The following is a 16343-nucleotide window of genomic DNA, read 5'->3' as shown; positions in this document are numbered from 1 at the left end:
TGCAAGGCCTCCTATTAGAAGCTGTCAACCAAGAGAGAAAACGAAGACAAGCTTGGAAAATTCGTGGTGTACAATTATGTTTTTTCCAATAGAATAGAGGGTGTGGCAAATTGTAAATAAAGCACAGGCTTATTAAATTACCATAAACATAAGTCGAACTATAATAAGTCGAACTTTGCTCCCACATTTTTGCTGATTTAGAGAAAACTTCTGCTCCGACTCCCGACCACAACCTTGAAGCCGTCAGTGAAGACCGAGATACCAGACTCGGTGCAAATTTCCCCCACGTTTCAATCCTGCCTTGGTTGGTTGGTTTTTGTGGTGATTCTTCCAGAATCCAACTAGCGCTTCCGCACCATTTTGTTGCCACATCCTCATTAGCAACTTGTTTACCAGTTATTTACGGCATGACTATATCCAGTCTGTGCGGTTTAAGAACCTTATTAGGTTGTTGACGTCTAAGCCAGACAGTTTTAGACTCTCGAACAGCGGCCTGCCCAGGGTTAACATTCTGTCCTTCCATAGGGCAGGACATTCACAGAGGAAGTGGAAGATTGTTTCCTTTTTCTCCAGTTGTTTACAACTACGACAGTTTATGTTGTGAGGGATACCCATTTTGGCTGCTTGTTCTCCGACAGATCAAAAGCCAGTTATGACTGTCGTTAGTCTCCAGGCATCGCGTCGTTTCATGTTTAACAATATTGACGTTTGTTTGAGATTGTAGGTGGGCCATAAAGTTCTGCTGATCTTGCATTTCGCCCTGCTAATCCTGGACACATAAACAGCGGCATTCTTCCCGCCTACAACACCTTCCACTTAGTCGTACGCCGTATACCGCACAGTAGAAACCGTAACGTATTCCTATACATCGTCAGATACGGCTCACTAGAGACACCCAGCGAAACAGCTCAGCAGCTTTTACTATAACAAATATTTCAAATAAAAACTGCAGGCTGAAAGGCAAAGCCTTATACAAACACCTGTTCGTTTTGTGGTTTATTGAAAAAGCTATTGAAAGTCGTGAAAGGTAGAAGATATGTAAATATAATTGGTCCACTAACAATCGGAAATAAATTTATGTAGCTTTTTAATAAGCTTCAGTAACTTGACTTATTCAGTACCGCCTGGCGTTGGTTGCTATTAGTGATAACCTCATCTGTTTTCACGGTCAACGTCAATGCTTTGGGTACATCAGCCTCGGTTGTTCGCAGTGAAACCGCAGATTCCGGTTTTGCCGCCTCGCTTGCTAGTTGCAAGATTTTTTCGTTCACTTTCAAGCACTGGTTTGGCTCAGTTAAGCAAACTGACACACCACTCATAGAGTTGTGCAGATCGGCGCGAGCTTGTGATGACTTCAAATCATTTGTCGGTCGTCCAGTATAGCGTGGCTTGTGTACTAGAGTTGTGTCCCGGTTGTATTGCGACACATAGTTTTGAGTTACCCTCTCCATATTAAGCTTTACCTCAGCTAAGCAGTTTTCTATTTTTCCTTCTTCCATCATTCCCACTGAATCTGTGCTACGCTGCTGGCTCGCACGAAATTTAAGATTTGCTCTCTCTCTATAAGGTAAACTATCGCGTATGCGTACAAACTCCTTCTCCAATTGACGAATGCGCTGCCTGGAATCGGCCATCAACTGCAGCACATTTTTCTAGATATTAAAAGCGGATTTATTATTTTTATTGAAAATTTGTTCAAAAATGTTTTTGTTTCATATTCGACCTTTACTTGTCGCAGCGAACGCCGGCCCGACGCTGGCATCTGGCGTCCTAACTGCTGAAATCCGGTCTCGAGACTACCAACTAAACGTCCCATAGTGGCCTGTAACTGCTTACGGTAGTGGTTCCAGGCGGTCTGCGGCCAAAAGCTAGACACTTTCTGAATGCTGTTTGCACACGGAAAAAGGCGTTAAAAAAATAATTGAAGGATATTTTAAACACTTTTTTATTTGTATAAAATAACTTACATTTCACTGTTGCCGGCACTTCGTTTTGCCCCCCTTGGATGTTGCTGCAATTCGCTTGTTGCAAAGCGCTTAAAGAAATCCACCAAATTGGATTTATTAAAATATTTACCAGCCATTCAATAATGAAATATAAATATATAGGATTAATAAAAATATATTCCGTTTCGAATTGAATTCGTTTGATTTTTGTTTGAAGAATTGAAGGGCGGAACAGCTTTGTAAAAAATTTGAAGTTTTCGTATTTCAATAAGTTTTTTGAAAACTTTTGCTATAAATTGACATGATAAAAATCAAAATTATTTACCCAGCGACGCACTATGGAGCATTTGGAGCAAAGAACTGGTCAAAACTATATTTTAACTATGATATTTTACTCCAAAATATTTGTCTGATACTAAACTAAACGAAAAATTATGATAACAAAAAGACTTAGAGCCACTTAGTTCTAGACACCTTCCGAAATTATTATACATAAACCACATATAAGGAGGATGGTTCCATGTGTAGAAGTCCACGCAAATGAGAAAAGTTACTGACCGCCATTCACTTGGGAGTGACCAGGATGATTCTTCTGCTTATGGTTCAAGCAGCTCACAACGTCCGGGATTAGCCCACGTATTCTCTGGGTAGCTTCTAAACACCCGTTCGGGAGTGAGAAACCACATATAAACAAGTTTTGACTAGGTAGGTAGGGTGGTTGTCATAAGACACACTTAGACCTTTCGCAGGCCCATTGTGATACCACTGGAACTTTTCCTTACCCTATGGGTTCCTTTTCAAACCGTCCGGTAGCTTTAATAAACGAGCAAAGCTTCGTTAGTTTTAGATGCGCTGTGTCCGCTACATCAAAGCCATGTCAAGAGTGCGTAGCCTCATCAAAGCTAAGCTTTCACAATCACATAAAAGGAGCCTGAGAGGAAGAAGAAACATCTTCTGTATTTAGACAGCTTCTACAGAAATCGAAGTACGGGAGTCCTAACCTTCTAGCGTGGCTGCCTATTAAACAATGACCAGTTAATACCCCCATCATTTTTTCTTATAGCTTCTCTGTTAAATCTTAACAAGATTTTCGATTGACTGCTGTTTCATTTCGGCCATGTCTGTCTGCTTAGTTCGCATATTGAGAGGAGAGGTTTTGCTAACTTGTAAAGGGTGATTTTTTAAGAGCTGTAGGAAAGTTTTTCATGAAAACACAAGTAAAATTCAGATAAATGCATGAAATTTTTATTTAAATCGATAGTACAGTCCATATAATTTAATGTTTGAAGATTATTTCATGCAAATGTTGACCGCGACCGCGCGTCAAATGGTCCATCCGCTTAGTCCAATTTTGGCATACTCTTTCCAATGTTTCGGCCGGTATCGCACATATAAATGCTTTAACGTTGTCTTCCAATGCGTTAATTGAAGCAGGCTTGCCTGAATATACATGAGATTTAACATAGCCCCACAAAAAATAATCTAAAGGCGTTGAATCGCACGATCTGGGTGGCCAATTGACAGGTCCCGAACGCGAAACACAATAAAATGTTCACCGAACTCGCCTCTCAACCAGTCCATTGTTACGCGTGCTGTGGTGCATGCGGCACCATCTTGCTGAAACCACATGTCATGCAAGTCAAGCTCTTGCATTTTGGGCAAAAAAAAGTTGGATATCATTTCATGGTAGCGCTCACCACTCACAGTTACATTATGTTTCGCAGCATCTTTGAAGAAGTACGGTCCAATGATACCTCCAGCCTATAAACCGCACCAAACTGTGACCTTTTCTGTATACTTCACTCCAAAATCGACAATTCTGCTTATTTACGTACCCATGGATCCAAAAATGGGCTTCGTCGCTGAACACAATTTTTCGATAAAAAAGTGGATCTTCGGCTGACTTTCCAAGAGCCCATTCACCAAAAATTCTGCGTTGCGGTAGGTCGTTCGGCTTCAATTCTTGCACCTAAATTCTTTGGCAAAATTTTTCACGTTGTTGAGTAACAGATGCCCAATTGCTGCGATCGGCGACGAATCGATAATTGATGGTCATCATTAACACTGGCCGATTCAGCTGCGATTATGTACCACATTGAAACAAACTTAAAAAAAGTACAAATACAAGGTTCAGCACTCGAAATGTGACCAATTAAAAAGGCCATAAATTTAGTTTGGATTATTACTTTTAATCAATTCAAATTAAAAAATGTGTGAAAATAATACAAAATTAAAAATCAATTTACTTTTACTCGATGTAACCACCTTTTGCCTTAACTATGGCCTTGAGATTTTCCAGAAACGAATCGCACGCTGCCCGAATGGGACTTGCAGGTATTTTGGCCCACTCGCGGGCAATGGCTTTTTTCAGCGCCTCGAGACTGGTGAATCTTTTATTTCGGGCCTTGCTCCCCAAAATGGCTCACAGAGAAAAATCCATTCGCGTCTGGTGAATTTGAGAGCCATTCTGTGGACGTTATGAAGTTCGGAACGTTCTTTTTTAGCAATTCTTGGTTCACTTGAGCTTTGTGAGACGGTGCCGAGTCCTTCAAAACAACTTCCACAGTACTTTCCCGATAATATTGCACATTTACTTTAACTTCAGGTTCAATGAAAACGATGGAAGAGCGCTCATCTGCGGGTGCAGCGGCACGAACCATTACCGGTGATGGATGCTGCCTCCTGGTGGCCGGTCGGTCAAATATCGTTTTGGGAGTTTACGAATTGCTCAATTTCAAAAATTTTCTCGTCAGAAAACACAATGTTCGGAAATTGACCGCTTTCGGTCAAGCGAAGCAACTCCCTCGCTCTCTCAAGTCTGACTTGTTGTTGCTTTGGTGTGAGATCATGCGCCTTTGGAATCTTGTGAGGCTTGACTTTGATATCATTTTTCAGTATGCGGCGGATGCTACGGTCAGATATTTTCAGTTCTTTCTCCATTTGATTGCCACTTCGTCGGGGATTTTGGTCAAGTCACTTCTTCACTTTTTGAACCATTTCACGTGACGTTGCAGTCTTTTGATGACCACCTCCATGACGTTTCGCGATGCTACCAGTGTCATTGTAACGAGTAATGGTGCGATAGAGAAAAACTTTATTTACTTTAAGGTGCTTGAGCTCACGAACAATCGCTAGTTGTGATTTTCTAGCCAAATATAATGGAATCGCAATATTACGTTTGAAATTTATTACTGATTTTCTTTTTTCGCGTTTACTCTCGGCAAAATGCTTTCACGCACTTGTAAACAATACTCTGGACTGCCATTTAGCCAACTAACCGACAGCTGATGCCCGTGCATTAGCTGCGCGAGCGGTCTGAAGTTGGTTACACTTCGAGTGCCGAACTCTGTATTCATAATTTTCTTTGAAAACCTGAGTTGATTTTCCAAACTGAATAAAGCATTGATGCTTTGGTGTATAAACTTGCCCTTCAATAACGCTCATCAATAAACCTCGTTTGTTGCCTACTTTTAAGTGCTGATCACAGGAATATTAACTTTTGCAGCATATCGAGGTGTGTGTCTCTGTTGCATTTGAATTATATTTGAAATTTAAAGGTCTCCTCCAAGGCATATGCACATATAACCCAAAAAGCAAAAACAAAATACGTGTAACTTTTTGTTTTTGTACTATTGCTATCACCCTGAATAGACTCGCCTTGTTTCCTTAGTAATGAACTTTCGCAGTGACGTTTTAGTTGCCACTGATTTTTCTGTAGGCACACTTCGTGTCTATACCGTGCGTTTAATAAACATAGCACAGAAGTTATGGACATTTCGTTTATTTCTAGTTTAATTTCAATAACTTTTTCATGGAAACATAGTTTATTCTCTTACAAAGATTATACAATATAAACCCAAGTTTCAAGCTATGCCAAAATAAAAAAGCATCAATAAATTTTAATCAAAATTTAAATTTTTTTAATTAAATGTTAAAAAACAAATTAGAGCACATAAAGTTATAGGCCATTGAGTTCTAGTATAATAAAGTGCTAGTTTAAAGTTGCTGAAAAATCGCCTCTTTTGGTATATACATATTTTTTTTTTTTTCGGTGATCTCGTGCATTTTGTCCATATAACGGATGTTCAACATGTTTTTTATGCGAGCAAAAAAAACGCAACACCATCAATCTCAAAATGTTAAGGGGTATTCTGGTCAAGACGCCTTAATTTTAGGTACTTTTAAAACTAAGATAAAAAAAAAAGTTTTAAAACATTTTTACTATCCATTTTTTTATGGTTTATAGTATAATATTAATATTAGAAAAGTATAAAAAAAATTAATAAAAAAACCAAATGAAAAAATCGTGGAATTCCAGGCCGCCGAAGTGGGGGCTACATAAAAACCGGTGCTCCATGGTTGACATAATTCCAACCCTTGTAGTATTCTAAAACAAAGAAATTAAAAAAAGTCTTCATTAATTAGGATGTCGCTATCGGACTACGCCAAATCAAAAAAAAAAAAAAAAATCACAAAATGGCGTCAACTTGAAAAAAAAAAATTGTTTACCCTCTTTTTTTTACCTTTTCAAATTTTTTAAAAACACTTCAAACTTAAATTTTTCAAAATCCAAGGCTGGCGCGATATACAGATGTATTATAAACAAATCTTATCAAACTTCAAAGCGATCGGTCAAGTAGAACTTGAGATATCATGACGACCATCTCAAAAAAAGTAGTTTTGAGAAAAATTGCAAAATTTGAGCAAAAATTCCAATAAAATAACTTAGATCATAATATTTACTACTCACTCTGGACTAATAGGCGATATATTTCCAGGTATATATTATAGAAGTATAAAGTATATACATATATACGTATAGAATAAATAAAGGTTGTGTGGGATACAAAAGATTTTTTGGAAAGAACGAGTCCTCAAGTCGTCCGGTAACATCTGCCGTTCATTGTGCGATTCGCTCCACTCGGCCGGCTTAGACGCCACGTCACAAAATCCGCTGTATCTCCGAAAATATTTCGAATTTTGAAAAATCCGTTGAAGGGCATATTTTTGAAAATATGCAAAAAAAAAACGATTTTTTTCAACTTTCTAGACCAGAATACCCCCTTTAGGTTTTGAGATGAAAATAAAAGCTATTTCCGTGAAAAAGATATCATCCCAGCTCCCTAATATTTTATGTGTTCTTTTTTGAGATTGATGGTAGGGAGCGGTAGTAGATGCTACTGCAATGATGAGCCGAGAGAAGAGCCACCATGTTGGAATTGCTTTGCACCAGAAAAAGCCTTCAGGCGACAATTTAGCTGTTTATTGACAAAAAATACAAGCCTTCGACGCAAATTAAGTCAGTTGAAGGGAAGACGTGCAGAAATTCGCACCTGCTAACAAGTTAAAAAATGCTTAGTATTGGTGCCATTGGAATACCTTTGACCACGAGTAAACTAATAATAAAAAACAACATTATCCAAGAGGCCAATAGGTCATGGAGAGATGAAGGCGCATGTGTAACAGCTAGGCTACTATGGCCGCAAATAAACAAGAAAAGCACAAAGGAATTGCTTAGTCTCTCAATAGATGATATCTCGAAGGCCGTAGATGTATAACCGGTCATTGGCTATTTGGCAGGTATTCCTCGAAACTAGCAGTTTTCTTCCATGAATATTGCAGAAGTTGTAGAGATGAGCAAGAGGAAGAAACAGTTGAGCACTTCCTTTGCAATTGTCCAGCCCTAGCTAAAATCAAAGCAGGTTGCCTAGGTAAATACTTGTGCAATTCTCTTACAGAGCTGTCTGGCGGGGGGTTGAGATCAATTCTACGTTTCATAAGACCTGTAAGGTCTAAGTAAATTGATCGTGCAGACCGACTACCACAATAACCTAACCTAACCAGCAAACCTTGTTACGACTGATCGCGCACAAAGCGCATCTTCAAATCGGAGAATTTGATTATTATTGTAATCACACTAAGTACGCTCTAAAGACCTCCACCAATGAAGTGATGATCATCAAAGGCCATAACTGAAACAGCTTATTACAGCTGACAAAGGTTAGATTGAACAATATTTTTTTTTTATTTTTATTTTTTTTTACTAGGTTATATTTTTTACTTTGCTGGTGTGTTTAAAAATTTATTTGTGTGCAACCTTTCTTATTTGCCTCTATTGTTTTTCATATTTGCGGTTTACCGATCCACATTTCTTTCCCTTATCGCAGCTCATTATTATTTCTAATTCAATCGAGAAAAAATGTAAATTCCCAATAACCTCCTGTCCACCCTAAGTCACTTAATCGCTTCACCTTTTCCCCAATATAGAATAGTTGCAGTGATTGCAAAAAGCACTTAGCGAAATTGTTACAAACCGCTAGGTAATAAAAATACTTTATTACCAACACATGCATATTCATGCTTTGGCCCGCTTTGCTGCCCACACTCACTCACTCACCACCTCCATGCAGCATTCAATGCACTTGGCAGAAGTCAACAATGGAATTCATTGAATTTTACACCTCAAATTGTAATGGCAAAAAAATCAAATCGAAGATTTGTAATTAAAATCAAATGCATTGTATCAAATTCCAGCGCAATGAAATGACAATAAACATAAACCAATGCGCAAGAATTACGAGGGGCAGATAAAAGCGCACAGTCGGATATAGGAAGAGTGCGACGGTGGCAGCGGTGCCAGGTTACAGTTCAAAATATTTCAGTTTGAGTAGGGAGAGCGCACAGGTAATAAGGTTGGTTGATTGGTATAGCAACCCCTTGTGGGGCAGCGCGTATTTGCTGGCAAGGCGCGCGAGGTGTAAACGAAACGGCGAACGAGTACGAAATGGCATTGGTATAGTAAATAAGCGAACTACCCTAGCGCATGCGTTACAAACGTCAGATACAAATGACAGTTGGCAGAACGCCAGAGAAATTACAAAATTAAGCGCGACCACCGAAATATGCGGAACACAACAAAACGGCTGAGTGTGGTAAGGCAAGGCTTGAGCAGCTGTAGCTTAGTTGTTATTGGTTTGTTGTTATGAAATCCTCCACTCATCAACCCCCAGCAGTTGGGAAGCACACGCTTTGACAGTTCGCCCGCTCTCTCACACTGAGCTCTGCGCTCTTTGCTCGAACGATTGCTAATTGGAATTGGAACAAATGTTAAAGTGTGCAGCAATAAAACTTGTGCGGTAGTGAAAAAATTTCTTATGAATTTTTTTGCAAAACTTTGGATTTTTCTATGAAAATTTAAGCGGTTGCTTGCGAAAAGTGGATATAATCAAAGTTGAATATTGCAGAATCGCAAGAGCGTTGTTGAATTGTGTGGAAATAAACGATTTAACTAAGAACTTTTATGAATTTGTGCGAAAAAATAGTGCCAGTGACGGTCTTCTGTGTGCGTGTGTGTGAGTGTGTGTGTCCAGTTTGAGAATCGCTTGGTGCAAACAAACCTGAAATCGTGCAAATCGTTGCCACAAAGAGGCCTGATGGGGAATTGTGTGTACTAACACTTTCGTCTGTTTATCTAAATCGGATTTGTTTAATACCAAAACAACAACAAATCTGAATTACAAGTGGAAATAATTGATTTTTGCAGCTTCTTCTACATTTGCGTGTCGAAAAGCGGGTGCGTAACTAATGTTGGGTATTTTGTAGTTATTTAAATATACACTCCCATGCTTAGTTGTATGTATGTTGGTATATGCACAGCAATGTATTCACGCCCTCTCGTAGAATGTCTCCTTTTGCAGTGCCATTTGCTTCACGGCCTAAAGTTTTCAAACGATTCTGATTTCCTTCTATGCAACGCTACTCCTTGGCTATTTGAAAATGCTATTTAAGGTGTGTTTACCTTTGTTTGTTTTCCCACGGCATTGCCAAGAGGAAATTTCGAAAATCATATAGGAATTTTGCTTATCAAAATGTGAAGAAAAGCCTCGCTCGTTTGGTGTTTGTATGTGTTTGTAAATGTAAACACCCACTAGCAATGCAGATTCGGCTAAAATGAAACGTACATAACTCCATGTACAAATATTCATATGTATGTGTGCTTGTTTGCACTAATTTAGTCAGAGTTTTGGAACTTACGCCAGCCAAATGTTCATATTTCCAATTTTCGTTTAATCGAAGAATAAAAATAATTTTGAAAAGAAAATGTTTTAAAAATATGTATAAAGAAATAGACAAGGAAAGTTAAAACAAGTGAGATTACCGTTAACGGTTACAACTACATATATTCATAGTAAGGACAACATTTTATTATATATAAAAACTTTTTTTTGATTTTGTTTTTTCCTTAACAAAACCGATTTATGTCACTCAAAATATTCTTCTTAATTGGCGCTATAACCGCTTACGCGATTTTGGCCGAGTTTAACAAAACGCGCCCGTCGTTTCTTTCTCGTGCTAGCCGGCACGACACACCAAGAAAAGCCAAGTCCCTCTCCACCTGATCTTTCCAACGCAGAGGAGGCCTTCCTCTTCCTCTGCTACCACCAGCTGGTACCGCATCGAATACTTTCAGAGCCGGAGCGTTTCGCCGCTGCCAACGGGCAAAGGTCCAAAAATCTTGCGCAGAATCTTTCTCCCAAACACTCCAAGCGTCGCTTCATCTGATGTTGTCATCGGTCAAGCTTCTGCGCCATACGTTAGGACGGGCATGATGAGAGCCTTGTAGGGTGTTAGTTTTGTTCGACGAGAGAGGACTTTACTGCTCAGCTGCCTACTTAGTCCAAAGTAGCATTTGTTGGCAAGAGAGATTCTACGTTGGATTTCAAGGCTGACATTGTAATCGGTGTTAATACTGGTTCCTAAATAAACGAAGTCTTTTACAACCTCGAAATTATAACTGTAAACTGTCCCCTGGGTGCCGATACGCGAGAGCGCCGACTGTTTGTTTGACAGGAGGTACTTCGTTTTGTCCTCGTTCACCACCAGACCCATTCGCTTTGCCTCTTTATCCAGTTTGGAGAAGGCAGAACTAACAGCGCGGTTTTAAGGCCGATAATGTCAATGTCATCGGCATACGCCAACAATTGTACGCTCTTATAAAATATTGTGCCTGAGCGATTCAGTTCTGCGGCTCGTACCATGCTCTCCAACATGAGGCTAAAGAAGTCACACGACAGCGAGTCACCCTGTTTGAAACCTCGTTTGGTATCAAACGGCTCGGAGAGGTCCTTCCCAATTCTGACGGCGCTGTTGGTGTTGAGCAACGTCATCTTACATAGCCGTATTAGTTTTGCGGGGATACCAAATTCAGACATCGCGGCATACACATAACTCCTTTCCGTACTGTCGAATGTAGCTTTGAAATAGACGAAAATATGGTGTGTGTCGATTCTCCTTTCATGGGTCTTTTCCAAGATTTGGCGTATTGTGAATATTTGGTCGATGGTAGACTTTCCAGGTCTGAAGCCACACTGATAAGGTCCAATCAGTTGGTTGACGGTGGGCTTCAGCCTTTCACACAATACGCTCGCTAGAACCTAGCGGCGATATTTAGAAGACTAATCCCGCGCTAATTGGCACAAATTGCAGGATCGCCCTTCTTATGGATTGGGCAGAGCACACTTAAATTCCAATAGGCAGGCATGCTTTCATCCGACCATATTTTGCATAGGAGCTGATGCATGCACCTTGCCAGCTCCTCGCCGCCATGTTTGAATAGCTCAGCCGGCAGTCCGTCGCCGCCCGCAGCTTTGTTGTTCTTTAGCAGCGTTATCGCTATTCTCACCTCGTCATGGTCGGGTAACGGAACGACAATTCCGTCGTCAACGATTTGGGTATCGGGATCTTCCCATTCTCGGTGACAGGCGCAGCTATCACTGTTAAATAGGTTCGAGAAGTTTTCCCTCCATAATTTAAGATTGTATTATTGTAATTTAAGATTCTGTACGTCAGTCACCAGATCACCGTCTTTGTTCTCACAGGAAAACGCCACGGTCTTAAAACTTTCTGTAAGCCGCCGAACGTTCTGGTAAAATTTTCGAGCGTTGTTCCTATTGGTCAGCATCTCAAGTTCCACGCACTCACGTATTTCGGCCTCTCGTTTCTTCTGTCGGATAATACGTCTCTCTTCCTTTTTCAGCTCTCTGTAGCGATCCCATATGGCTGGCGTTGCGCCCGATCGCAGCGTGGCTCAATAGGCGGCATCCTTTCTTTCTGCACCAGCATAACATTCCTCGTCGTGCCAATTGTTTTTTCGGGCTCGCCGGAATCCGATTTCTTCTTCGGCGGCGGTACGTAGAGAACGAGGAATGTTACTCCATTGCTCGTGCATGACGGTTTGTTGGGCAGTACTCTCTGAGAGCAGGAGTGAGAGTCGAGTGGCGAATCTTCTGGATGTCTGATCGATATCGAACATTCTTTGCGTAGGTAGATGTACGTTTTTTGCTGCACAGAGGCGTGTGCGCAGTTTGGCTGCAACAAGGTAGTGGGTCCTCGGATCGTACGTACATCTAAAACACTGGAAGCGTGTCTTCCATCTATCACAACATGATTGATCTGGTTTCGCGTTTTTCGATCAGGAGGCAGCCAGGTGGCTTGATGAATCTTTTTATGCTGGAATCTGGTGCTGCAGACTACCATGTTTTGGAAATTTCCAGGCGCTCATAGAAGGAATCTTTGGTCGCATCGTCCTTCTCTTCCGTCGGGGCGTGGGCGCAAATTAACGATATGCTAAAAAAACCGGCTTTGTTGCGGATTGTTGCGAGACGCTTGTCCACCGGAATGAACGACAGTACTTGGTGACGAAGTCTCTCTCCCACAACAAATCCAACACCGAAATCGCACTCCTTTACATGGCAGCTGAAGTAAACGTCACAAGGTCCTACTCTTTTCTTGCCTTGTCTCGTCCATCGCATCTCTTGAATGACAGTGATGTCAGCCTTTACTCTCACGAGGACATCAACCAGCCAGGCAGTGGCACCTTCCCCATTGAGGGTCCGGACATTCCAGGTGCATGCCCTCAAATCGTAATCCTTATTTCGTTTGCAGTGATCGTCATCAGTATAGGGAGGTCATCCGAGGCTTTTTTAAACTTTTCATTGGGGGGGTTTTTAAGTGGCGGGTCCCAAACCCAACGCACAACCAGCTATCCTGGAATGCTTCGCCTTCTCACGTTAGCTCACTCCCGAACGGGTGTTCGGAAGCTACCCAGAGGATACGTGGGCTAATCCCGGCCGTTGTGAGCTGCTTGAATCATATGTAGAAGAATCGTCCTGGCCGCTCCCAAGTGAATGGCGTTCAGTAACTTTCCCCTCTTGCGTGGACTTCTACATATGGAACCATCCTCCCTTTTTTTAGATTAGTTTTTCTTAAAAATAATATAAAAATTATAAAAGAAAAATAAATAATTGGCACATACAGTTCTGTTAATTGTTTGGCCGAGCTCCTCCTCCAATTTGTGGCGTGCGTCTTGATGTTGTTCAATAAATGGCGGGACCTACAGTTTGAAGCCGACTTCGAACGGCAATTGGTGTTTTATGGCAGAAATACACTCGGAGATTTAAGGGGTTATATACCTTGTGTTTTTCAAAAAAATCAAAATAAATTTTATTTCTTTATCGTAAAGTACAATCCCTTGAGAACATTTTCCAAAAATTTCATAGAGATCTGAGCAATAGATCGAAAGTTACAGCGTTTTAAATTGTGTGTCGTCACGTCCTGAGCGTACGGCCTCATGCGGCGCTTGAAACTTTAAACGCGATTATCTCAAAAACGTGTTTTTCCAAAAATGCTTTTGCGGTGGACGCGATTGCAAAAAAAGTATTCAACCGATTTTTATAATTTTTTTTTTAAATTGTTCGTAATTGATGTCGCCTCTTAGTGAACGATCAACTTTTTATGTATAAATTTTTATTTTGCAGATATGAATTTTTTAATGCCAATTTTAGGACTGTAGAAGTGGAGTTTTTTAAAAACTTGTTCCTATTTTCACAAAAATCAAAATATTTAATATATTGATCGTTCACTAAGAAGATATAACCCTATACTAATGAAATCTTTTCGATTTTTTGATTTCAGTTGACTTGGTGGACTTGAATCGCGTCCACCGCAAGCCTCTTCCAAAAAAAGGGTATTGGGGGAAAACGCCATAACTCCGCCATTTTTAAATATTTTTACACAAACAAAGCCTTTTTTTTTCTTTAAACATTGTAATATCCAATAATAAAAACTTTTATACAATAAAATTATTGCTACATATCTTTAAAAAAAACCCAACTTTCGCTAATTTCACCGGACCACAAGGTATATAACCCCTTAAAGGTGTTCCTCAGATGATTGAAAAATATATAATCATTAAGTCTGTATACGAATATGTTTGATTTTTTTTTTTTATTAAAAATATTTTTTTTTTATTCCAAATGAAATGTACAAAGCTTAGGTTAGGTTGAAACGAATGCCCACTGTGGGACGCACTCAGTCTCATGACCCATTATGATGCCACGTGGGGGAACTAACCCTTATCCCGCCTAGAACCAATGTGCACTTTTCAAAAATTTCGGAAGATCCCTAATTTCGAGCCGAGACAGACACAGAAGGTGCGGGATTGTCTCTTCCTCTTCCTCATCTAGACAACTTCTGCAGAAGTCTTGTGTTTGTACATCCATTCTCTGGACGTGCCTACCGATAAGGCAGTGCGCCGTAATAACTGAAACCAATGTGTTAAGACTGTGCTTATCTCTTCTTAGTAGAAGTTCCGTGCGTTTAGCATGGAGAGTCGGTCACAGCTATCAGGCGATTTTATAAGTGGCATCATTACGTCATCTTTCATTCGCCACTCTTACATTTTCTTCGAGCATACGTAGCTTACATGTTTGTAAGAGTACCCCTATGCCATTGTCAATGTACTCATCAGTCAACTTGGTACCGATTTTCGCTATTTCATCGGCTCTGCAGTTCCCACACAATGTCACAATGGTCCGGAATCCATGTTATCATTCGGTGAAATGACTGAGCCATCTCGTTAAGAGATACGCGGCGTTTCACGGCTTCCTTGGAGGTTGTCGACTGTTTTGAGAGGGATTTTATGGCCGCCTGGCTATCAGTGAAAATGCAATTATCATCTCTTGGTATCGCATCACACTGTGCCAGTGTCACGGCTTTCATTATTGTCATCAGTTCAGCCTGACATACTCTACAGACTCGGAAAGCCGGAAACTAAAGGAGATCCCCAGATGCACGAAATATACACCTGCGCTCACCCTGCCCTCGAGTTTTGAGCCATTTATGTATGATGGACTCGCCCTGTTTTAGTACCGTGGTTTTTTTCTAAAATTTCCTCTCCTCATTTTTCACTATAGATGCTTTCCATTTCAATTCAACCGGGCTATTCGGGTCATGTTCTTCGATTTCGATGTAACTGAAATATGTTGCTCTCTGGTCAAAATAATGAGACACGTATTTTTTTTGTTCGCCCGAAAAAAATTTTTTTCAAGAGTTATCGGCAATTTTGTTTTTCGGCTCAAACTCGATTTTTTTTAATTATATAAGAAAAAAAAATTTTTAAATGCCCATAACTTAGTCAAAAATGAACCGATTTTAATAATTCTGGGTTCAAAATGATCGTAATTACTTACACGAGCGACTTCATGTAGAAAAAATTGCAAAAAAGTAGTTGAACAGTTTTTATTTAACAAAAACCAAAAAGTGCGAAACAGGGTTTTTACTCAAAAATTCATTACTCAAAAACAACTCATTTTAGCTACTAGGCATTCAGCTCAATTAAAGTTTGAGATGTCCTTTTGATATGGAAAAAGTTATAAAAAAAAAAAATACACTTTTTGAAATATTGAATTTCGAAAAAATTTAAATTTTTTTTCTTTTTTGTTAAATAAGAAATGTTCAACTACCTTTTTGCAATTTTTTTCTACATGAAGTCGCTCGTGTAAGTAATTACGATCATTTTGAACCCAGAATTATTAAAATCGGTTCATTTTTGACTAAGTTATGGGCATTTAAAAAATTTTTTTTCTTATATAATTAAAAAAAATCGAGTTTGAGCCGAAAAACAAAATTGCCGATAACTCTTGAAAAAATTTTTTTTCGGGCGAACAAAAAAATACGTGTCTCATTATTTTGACCAGAGAGCAACATATTTCAGTTACATCGAAATCGAAGAACATGACCCGAATAGCCCGGTTGAATTTTCGTTGCAAGCTTATTAGCCTTTCTACACTTCAGGACAGAAGGTACTTTTTGACAAATGAACACCCTATTTGTCATTAACATCATTTTTCAGCACCGTCTATGCCGGACTGTGCGCCAGTCTGAAAAAACTTTCCTAAGTCTGCACATAAATTTTTTTGTCATAAAGACCAAAGGGATTATTATTATTATTATTCATTTTTTTGTTTTTGGTTTAGCCATGACCTAAAACAAGTATTTGTTTTTTTTTCGGTATATTCATTAAAATGAAATATAATTACAAATAATGAAACCAATGTA

The 16343-nt window shown here is 39.6% G+C and overlaps 1 protein-coding gene across 1 annotated transcript; it reads right to left on the bottom strand.

The window, feature by feature from the left end:
* Positions 1-954: 954 nt before the first annotated feature.
* LOC129245544 (uncharacterized) lies at positions 955-2175 on the bottom strand. Its single transcript, XM_054883756.1, has 3 exons — positions 1968-2175; positions 1724-1886; positions 955-1652 (listed from the first exon to the last, which is right to left on the bottom strand). The coding sequence occupies exons 1-3, from the start codon at positions 2081-2083 to the stop codon at positions 1098-1100; spliced, it is 834 nt and encodes a 277-aa protein (XP_054739731.1). The 5' UTR covers positions 2084-2175; the 3' UTR covers positions 955-1097.
* Between the last annotated feature and the right edge of the window lie 14168 nt (positions 2176-16343).

The sequence above is a fragment of the Anastrepha obliqua genome, chromosome 4 (assembly GCF_027943255.1).
Source record: "Anastrepha obliqua isolate idAnaObli1 chromosome 4, idAnaObli1_1.0, whole genome shotgun sequence".
NCBI classification, from domain to species: domain Eukaryota; kingdom Metazoa; phylum Arthropoda; class Insecta; order Diptera; family Tephritidae; genus Anastrepha; species Anastrepha obliqua.
The sequence above is the reverse complement of the archived record's forward strand: the minus strand, read 5'-3'. Positions and strand labels throughout refer to the sequence as shown.

Excerpts from the sequence above, each read along its gene's own strand:
- LOC129245544 (XM_054883756.1), bottom strand. The coding sequence starts at position 2,083 with ATGGCTGGTAAATATTTTAATAAATCCAATTTGGTGGATTTCTTTAAG. Across the intron at positions 1,887-1,967 it reads AGTGCCGGCAACAGTGAAAT|CATTCAGAAAGTGTCTAGCT; the intron begins GTAAGTTATTTT and ends GTGTGCAAACAG. Across the intron at positions 1,653-1,723 it reads GTTCGCTGCGACAAGTAAAG|AAAAATGTGCTGCAGTTGAT; the intron begins GTCGAATATGAA and ends TTTAATATCTAG.